Source organism: Arachis duranensis, chromosome 4 (assembly GCF_000817695.3).
Source record: "Arachis duranensis cultivar V14167 chromosome 4, aradu.V14167.gnm2.J7QH, whole genome shotgun sequence".
NCBI classification, from domain to species: Eukaryota; Viridiplantae; Streptophyta; class Magnoliopsida; order Fabales; family Fabaceae; genus Arachis; species Arachis duranensis.
Window position 1 is genome coordinate 9,304,134 of NC_029775.3, and position 8,590 is coordinate 9,312,723.

An 8,590-nucleotide genomic window follows, 5' to 3' on the forward strand; every position below is an offset into this window, starting at 1 on the left:
TGTTTGGGATAAGTTTTATAATTTATAATTGTCTCTAACATTTCGTTCGTTTTATTTATGTTTCCAACGTTTTAAAATTGATTCAATATTACTCTCCTATTAACTCGACTAACGGAACATTAACAGAGCTGCCTACATGGACGCCTTTGTCCATTGTGGCAAATTATTCTCCTAGTGACCGTTACTAAGAATTGAATAAAAAAAAAAGAAATTTTAATTTAAAAGGGTGATAAAACCCTAATTTGAGATAGCCCTTCTTGTAGATTCGTCTTCTCACCATCGCCGTTTCTGTTGCAGTCGTTGCTGACTCCATGGTTTCGCAGGGCTCTCAGGCGGCGTGTAGCAGCAGTGCGTCGGGTCGAAACAGAAGACAAGGCCGTCGACGGAGAACAACTTGTTACTGTGGAAAGAGGCCAGTGCTTGCGACTTCATCAACGGCAGAGAATCCAAGACGGAGGTTCTGGGGCTGTGTTAACTATAGGATAAGTAGAGAATGTAATTGTTGGGTATGACTGTTATTTGATTATCTTATTGGAATTTTCTTTTGGTTTTGGCCTGGATTGGAGAAGAGTGTGAGTGCTTTGTGTAGGCAAAGCCAGAGCAAGAGCCACAAGTTGCTCGATTGAAAAGAAAAATCACAGGCTTGAAGGGTAAAGTGACAACAGTTGAGAGGATGTTGACAATGGCAGTAGCAGTTGCTCTGGTTGGATGGACATGTGCTATAATATTACTATGTGAAAAAATGTCATTGACAAGAAACGAGAGTTTTTTTTTTTTGCAATAAGACTGCATAACATAGTCGCTAGTGTAATGTCTTGGCGATATGCCAATATGTTGTCTATATTTTGGGGTGTAATGTCTTGGCAATATGTTATCTGTATTTTGGGGTGTGGCTGTAGGGATTAACTTGGATCAAATGTAATATGTTGATTGAATGATTTTGAATGAAAATTCATTGTTAACCAATTTTATCTATTCAATTTACATTCTCATGGTACATTATGAAAGTAACTATTTGTAGATATAATTAACTAAAATAATGAACCAGAAATAGCATAAAGTATTAAACTCAACATTAGGTCTAGTATGGCAATAGTTCACAACTTAACCAACATAGATGACATGTAGATGTCCAAGAATTGGAAATATAAATCAACCTAGATGCTAAACAGTGTTTATGAAGTAGTAGCATCACCAAATACAAAAAGTGAAATCAACAACCATAGTTTTTAACCTGATACAAAATGAAAAGTACAAAATGCATCATAAGTCACAGAAATTCACAAGTCACAGAAAATTACTCCACATTGTTCCATGTTCTTGGTGGAATCTTGGCCATGAATCTGAACTGGAATTGGGTGACCCTCTTCACTGGACTTGGCAGAACTCTTGGAGTTGTTGGGGCTGGTGCAGAAGCAGTTTGTGAATGATCCACTTTAGCCCTTTTTGAAGCAACTTGTGATTGCTAGGAGCTGACAATTGGTTTTTTCTTTGAGTATGGATGATTTTTGTTGTTTTCCTTCTGGTTCCTACTGCCACTCTTAGTAGCCTTACTAAAAGCAGTCTTGGCAGAGAGTTTGGCACTTTTTCTGACCCCTCTCCGTGACCTCCCCTTTGATGTAAAATCAGCAACATTGTTAACCTGCACACAAAACAGATGGGCAGATAATTCAATGAAGCAAATGATGAAGACAAAAGTGAGGGCAACAACAAATAATTAATGACATAGTCTTACAGCAGGGTTTGGAGTGACTTTGCACTTTTTTGGACAACTCCTTTTGTTATGACCAGAGTACAAACAATAAAAACACTTTGTTGTTGTCCTTCACAAGATAGTCTAGTCCTAGTTGGTTGGTCATTAGCAACTCATGCCATCTTCTTCTTTGGCCTCCCAATAGGTTTTCTATAAATGGGAGGCAACACATCCTCGAATTGAGTTCTGTCCCAAAGATTGGGTCCATTAACATGGAAGATAACATGTTGGTAGCAGGAGATGTATGCATCCTTTTTATAGTAGTCAACAACATAACTATTTACTCATGTTCTTCAATGGCCTGTGAATTGGATACCACTTTTCCATGTCATCCTCATCATCACTAAATGGAATATCTAGGAAATCCTCACTGTTATAACCTGCATCCTCATCATTAAATTCCCTTACAATTTTTTTTTCTTTCCAAGATTTCGTGCAACTGGGTGTGAAGATTGACCCTTGAACTAACGAAGTGTAGACTCTTTTTCTCCCTCTTCCATGATGTTCACATCAACTAAACCTTCAGCTCCCTCTCTGTCATCATCACTGTCGCCAAAATCAAGACTACCAAGAGTATGATCTGATGCATTCCCAGAATTTGAATCAGAACTCCATGAACTTTCACTCCCCCTAGATTCATAGTCATCATCATCAGAGGTCTCACTCCTCTCCTCTTCTTCTTCAACAGCATCAGAACTCCTAACAACCTCACATGATCTCTCACTCATGGACCCAATCTCTTCCACTTCAGTAGGCCCATCAGTAGCTGGCTTTGACCCAATCCCAACATCAGGACCTTCATACACAACAATTGGACCAAGTCCAGCCTCATCACCTTTTTTCAACAGGAGCAGTAATTTGTCCCAGTTGCACATCTTCTCCCACTTCACTTGTCTTGTGAACAACATAAACCTCAACCATATCATCTTTCACCCCAATTCTTGCCATATCCATTGCATCTTTGTCATTTTTAAGCATGGTCAATCCTTTCTCGAACCCAGCAATCACAGCTTTATACCACATCGTAGCGATATCCTTCTTCAAATATTCCTGTCTACCAAAGTTTTTAGTACCAAGACGGGGCAATTACCAAAACACGAACTCGCTTCAATGCGTCTTCTTCCAGTGTAATCGAGGGCGAAGAACAGACAAGAAAAATCGATAGGGTTCAGAGAGTGTAGAATATGAAGTGTTACGTTTTTCTTTCTCTCCTCTGAATGTAAGTGTTTCGTATGCTAAAAGAAAATATTACGCGCGAAGGAAAATTCGTGTCAATATACAAGTTTGGGGTTACTAACGTTAGGCGTCTACGTAGGCAGCTCTGTTAGTGTTTTGTCAATGAAGTTAACGGGAGGGTAACATTGAATCAATTTTGGAACGATGGGGACATAAATAGGATGAATGAAACGTTAGGGACAATTATAGGACTTATCCCAAACGTTGAGGACAAAAACAATACTTTACTCATGAAATAAGATATACTGTGTATGCTGTTTTGTGTTTTCTGAAGAGGTTTTGTGGTATTTTTCTCCTCTTTCTTTCAAGAATTAAATATTAATCTCTCCATTTTTTAGGGCGAGTTTTATATTAACACTGAAAAAAATGTATTTAATATTTTTTAAATACTAAAAGGATCAATATTATTTATTAAATAAAAAGATCATATTATTTATGCTATTTTTTTCTAACATTTGATTTAATTTCTAGTTTTTTATTTACAATGTTTCCTTTTCCTTCTAAATGTTTACGTAATGTTTAAAATATAATAAAATTATATTTCATTTAAATTCAATTTTTTTATGTTTTTATTTTTACCTTTTCTCTGGTCATTTCAAGTGTTATCTGCAATTAAAATTAAAAATTTGGACTTTGGAGACGATGTTCAAAATGAGTTTTAATATCAAAAGGAGTAATATTATATATTTAAATTTTTTTTATGAATTAAGTTTATTTTAAATAATAAAGTTTGAAATAATATTAATCATAATTAATTTATTTTTGTTATATTAGATAAATTTAGTTAAATTTAATTAATAAAAAAATTAATTAAATTTAATTAATAAAAAGATTTGGTTTTTTTATTTTTTTCTTCTTATTTTTCTTTTTTTTATTTTTTTATATCATTTTTGTAGAATTTTATTTTAAATGGATCAAATTAAAATAAAAAATGAGATGGATAAAAATTAGGTTTTGAGGGAGTTAAAGTTGCGGTGACAAAGTATTTATTCACTGGATATGTATTAAACTAATTTTTTTTTAATTAATCAAATTTAAACCTTTGAAGAAATAAAATTTGAGTTAGTTTAATAGTCAATTTTATTAATTCGTTTAATTTGTTTAAATAAGTATGAGATGTTTGAATTCTATACTAATTCATTAGTTAATAGTAAATTGTTAAATAAAATTTTAATTTATAATAGATCAAGAATATTGTAGAAATTTTTAAAAAAAAGTTTTTGGAAAAATTCTAATAAGTTAAACCATCATTTAAAGCTGGAAGCACTAAGGTTGCATAATAATTAATAACCTATTTTGGGAGAAGTCAATTTTAGCTAATAACTCAACTTGGTTACGGTTTAGGATCGAGTCATTCCGTCTAACCGGTTGAGATTTCTTTTTTTTTTTTGTCAAATTACTTTTATTAAATTTTAAAGATGTTTAGATACATTTTTTAATAAAATATCATTTACTTTTTTAAAAAACCAACAATACCGTAATTTTTTTTCGAAATATTGTTATACGGTGTATTAATGTCTTGATATATTTTTTATTATTGTCTATTTTTAAAGTATATTCTAGACATAAATATAAAAGAAAATAAACATTTTTCGTATATTGCATCATTGCATGGATACTATGACATTAATAATTAACTTGTTCACGGGAGAAGAGAAAAGGGTAATGGTCAAAGAAAAATCTTCAAACTCTATACATATAATAACAGTTAACAAACATCCAAGACTTATCTCAAAAATAGAAGCATTGCCAACAAAACCCAGTTTTATACAAATGACAACAATCAACACATAAGCATTAAGCATACACATCAACGAGTCAATCTAATTTGAATGCTCCAAAATTTAAAAAATTTACCACTCGATCAAAAGCCAACCATATTAAACATATGAAACAATCTTCCACATAGCACAATAGATGCCTTAAGCAGCAGCCTCCTCTTCTTCCTCTTCATACTCTTCCTCATCAGCAGTAGCATCCTGGTATTGCTGGTACTCCGCAACCAGATCATTCATGTTGCTTTCGGCCTCGGTGAATTCCATTTCGTCCATTCCTTCCCCAGTGTACCAGTGCAAGAAAGCCTTGCGCCTGAACATAGCTGTGAACTGCTCGCTAACTCTCCTGAACATCTCCTGAATTGAGGTTGAGTTACCAATGAAGGTGGATGCCATCTTGAGACCCTTGGGTGGGATATCGCACACGCTGGACTTGACATTGTTAGGAATCCACTCAACAAAGTAAGATGAGTTCTTGTTCTGCACATTGATCATCTGCTCATCTACTTCCTTGGTGCTCATCTTACCACGGAACATTGCTGATGCTGTCAAATAGCGACCGTGGCGTGGATCAGCAGCACACATCATATTTTTGGCATCCCACATCTGCTGAGTCAACTCAGGCACAGTCAAAGCACGGTACTGCTGGGATCCTCTTGATGTTAAGGGTGCAAACCCAACCATGAAGAAGTGGAGACGAGGGAATGGGATAAGGTTGACAGCAAGCTTTCGGAGATCAGAGTTAAGTTGCCCCGGGAAACGTAGACAACAAGTAACTCCACTCATGGTAGCGGAAATTAGGTGGTTAAGGTCGCCAACTGTAGGTAAGCAAAGAATATAAAAATTTTAAGTAGTTGATCTTCCTACCAAAAGACTAGAATATGATAAGAATACATTCCATTTAGGGGAAGTGAGTGAAAACCAAATGATTTTACAAGTCTGTCCAACCACCACCACCAGCAGCGATGGGTAAGACACAAGACCTAAACCCATTTGGCTCCTCCCATGGTCCCACCAATACAATGATATTAACATTTAATCCCAATTTTACATTGTGAAATGAAAGGTTAACCAAATCATCTTTTCTTTATACAAAAGATATATCATTATGTTGATCATAATTCATTCCGTAACATTAACTGTTTATTTGTCATAATTACAACAAAAGCATCAGCAGCAACAAAAAGATAAATATCTCGGCCATATGCAATAAAATACAAGAAATCAGAAACTTACATGTTGGAGTGGCAAGCTTCAAAGTCCGGAAGCAAATGTCATAGAGAGCCTCATTATCCAAGACCATGCATTCATCAGCATTTTCAACAAGCTGATGCACAGAAAGTGTGGCATTGTATGGCTCCACAACTGTGTCAGATACCTTGGGGGAAGGGAAGACAGAAAAAGTCAACATCATGCGATCTGGGTACTCTTCCCTAATCTTCGAGATGAGAAGTGTTCCCATTCCTGAGCCGGTACCACCTCCCAAGGAGTGGCAAACTTGAAATCCTGCCATATATTTTAGTTTGAAGTAAATTACAGCTAGTTAGCTTTAACAGAAAAACTTACAAGGTGGCCAGAGTCCAAAGGATGAAAATCTTGACAAAAGCATAGGCAATTCAAATCCCAAAGTATTGAAAACAACTATAATAATGCACAAACCCATATAGATGCCAAACACAACCTAAATGGACTTCAATTAAGGCCTTCGGGAGAAGGGAAGGTGCACTCACAATATTGTTGTCTAATTTCCTAATTATTTGAAATTGCTTTTGTAGATGATAAAGACAATCATATAGACATAAAAATTTAAAAAGATTTTAACAATAACAACAACAACAAGCAATTAGTTAAAGGCTATCAATATTGTGAACCCAAAATTTAGCTAGAACCCCTGAAAAGTACACATTAGTTAAATAAAGACAGAAGCAAAACGAGTCAAAACAAAACATACAAATACTAACTAAAAGAATTTCAAAGTCATAAAGACTGAATAACGAAAACTGAAATGATGTTTATATCATTGCTAACGGCAACTCGTGATAGAAATTCATCGACAAGAAATGAAAATAAAAAACTCAAACCGAAATTCCCTCATGAACAAGCCACAAAACATGTGAATTAATTAATAAATTAAATTAAACCAAAAAAATAAACAACTCTAATTTCATTTTCATTTTCAATTTCAATTCAGATCCTAAAATACAAAATCTAGAACAAACGGAATCAAGGAAAACGAAAAGCAGTTTACCCTGCAAGCAATCGCAATTCTCTGCCTCCTTCCTGACAACATCAAGAACGGAATCAATAAGCTCAGCTCCCTCAGTGTAATGTCCCTTCGCCCAGTTGTTACCAGCCCCGGACTGCCCGAAAACGAAGTTATCAGGCCTAAAGATCTGCCCGAACGGACCGGATCTAACGGAATCCATGGTTCCCGGCTCCAGATCCATGAGGACGGCGCGTGGAACGTACCTTCCGCCACTTGCCTCATTGTAATAGACGTTGATGCGCTCGAGCTGAAGCTCAGAGTCGCCGCTGTACTTTCCGGTGTGGTCAATTCCGTGCTCGTCGCAAATGACTTCCCAGAACTTGGCACCGATCTGGTTACCGCACTGCCCCCCCTGGATGTGAAGGATTTCTCTCATTTTTCGTTCTTTCCTTTTCTTTTCTTTTTTTTCTGTTACGTGGTTTGTTTTGTCGGGAAACAAAAACAGGAAGCGGAATAAGGAGGGAAAAGAGAGAAAAATGAGAGGGAAATAAGACAGGGAGGGCGAGGGGTACTTTTTTTGTGCGTCTTGTGCTTTTTGTTTGGGGAAATACAGCGTTCAATGTGTGGATTAGAGGATTTGTGGGTGCAAACTACTGTTTGGAGAGTTTCTAGGGAGGACTCTTTCGTAAATTCGTATAGATAGTCTTCCCTCTTCAGGGGTATTTTTGGTTTTAGATTTGAGCTGAAGTGATTTGGTGGAAATGAGCTGTGACATTATTCTGGAACCGCTTGCATTGATAGTACTTTTTCTATTTGTTTCAATTTTTTATTTGAGGGTGGTATTTCGCTTTCTCTCTCAAATTATTGTTCGATGCTTCATTTTCATTTTCTCTTTTTCTTTTGATACTATACTTAGGTATAAATAATATTCTAATAATAACACAAATTTATATTAGTAATTAATAAAATTACATAAAATAAAAAAGAATATATTAGAACATAGTTGAACTTGTAGGTAATTTATTTAATCTACAATGAATTCAGTTAAAGAGTGTCTTCTTGTGGATATTATTAGTTTTTTTTTAATCAAAAAGTAGATAATTTTATTCGATGAAATAATTGGTTTACATTAGACTACAATAAAAAAAATAGAAAATGTTAATTAAAATAATACACAACCATTCAAAAAGAGAAATGAGTTTATCGGTTTTCAAGAACTTTTCGTGCAACTTCTGTCACTGAAAGGAAATTTTTTCGAGAACTGGTGAAAATCACTTCATTCTTTACTTTCCAATTCTTCCATGTTGTGTGAGCTGCCAAAACTTTCAATCACTAATAATCTCTATTCTTTTGAAGGAATTTGGTCAATTACATCCACCATTGTCAAAGATCTTCAGCTCTGAGAAGAATGGGCAGTTGGTTGTCGCTCCAAGCTTCAATGGCATCGGGACATGACCAGGGACAATGAAAAATAGACTCTTCCTCCAATCCGCATTTTGGACAGTCGGGGTTTACTGTAGCAATTCTTGATTTTAATTTCTTCTTAAACTGGTAAGCCATTATGCATCACCTTTCACAAAAAGTATTTTATTTTCGATGGACACTTTAGCTTCAAAATTG

The 8,590-nt window shown here is 35.2% G+C and overlaps 1 protein-coding gene across 1 annotated transcript; it reads right to left on the minus strand.

Moving 5' to 3' along the window:
• Positions 1 to 4,655: 4,655 nt before the first annotated feature.
• LOC107483250 (tubulin beta chain) lies at positions 4,656 to 7,621 on the minus strand. Its single transcript, XM_016103878.3, has 3 exons — positions 7,013 to 7,621; positions 6,001 to 6,270; positions 4,656 to 5,582 (listed from the first exon to the last, which is right to left on the minus strand). Exons 1-3 carry the CDS (start codon positions 7,404 to 7,406, stop codon positions 4,912 to 4,914), a joined length of 1,335 nt encoding a protein of 444 aa, XP_015959364.1. The 5' UTR covers positions 7,407 to 7,621; the 3' UTR covers positions 4,656 to 4,911.
• Between the last annotated feature and the right edge of the window lie 969 nt (positions 7,622 to 8,590).

Coding starts and splice junctions, on each gene's coding strand:
- LOC107483250 (XM_016103878.3), bottom strand. CDS start 7,406: ATGAGAGAAATCCTTCACATCCAGGGGGGGCAGTGCGGTAACCAGATC. Junction 6,271..7,012: donor GAATTGCGATTGCTTGCAGG/GTAAACTGCTTT, acceptor AATATATGGCAG/GATTTCAAGTTTGCCACTCC. Junction 5,583..6,000: donor GAAGCTTGCCACTCCAACAT/GTAAGTTTCTGA, acceptor GCTTACCTACAG/TTGGCGACCTTAACCACCTA.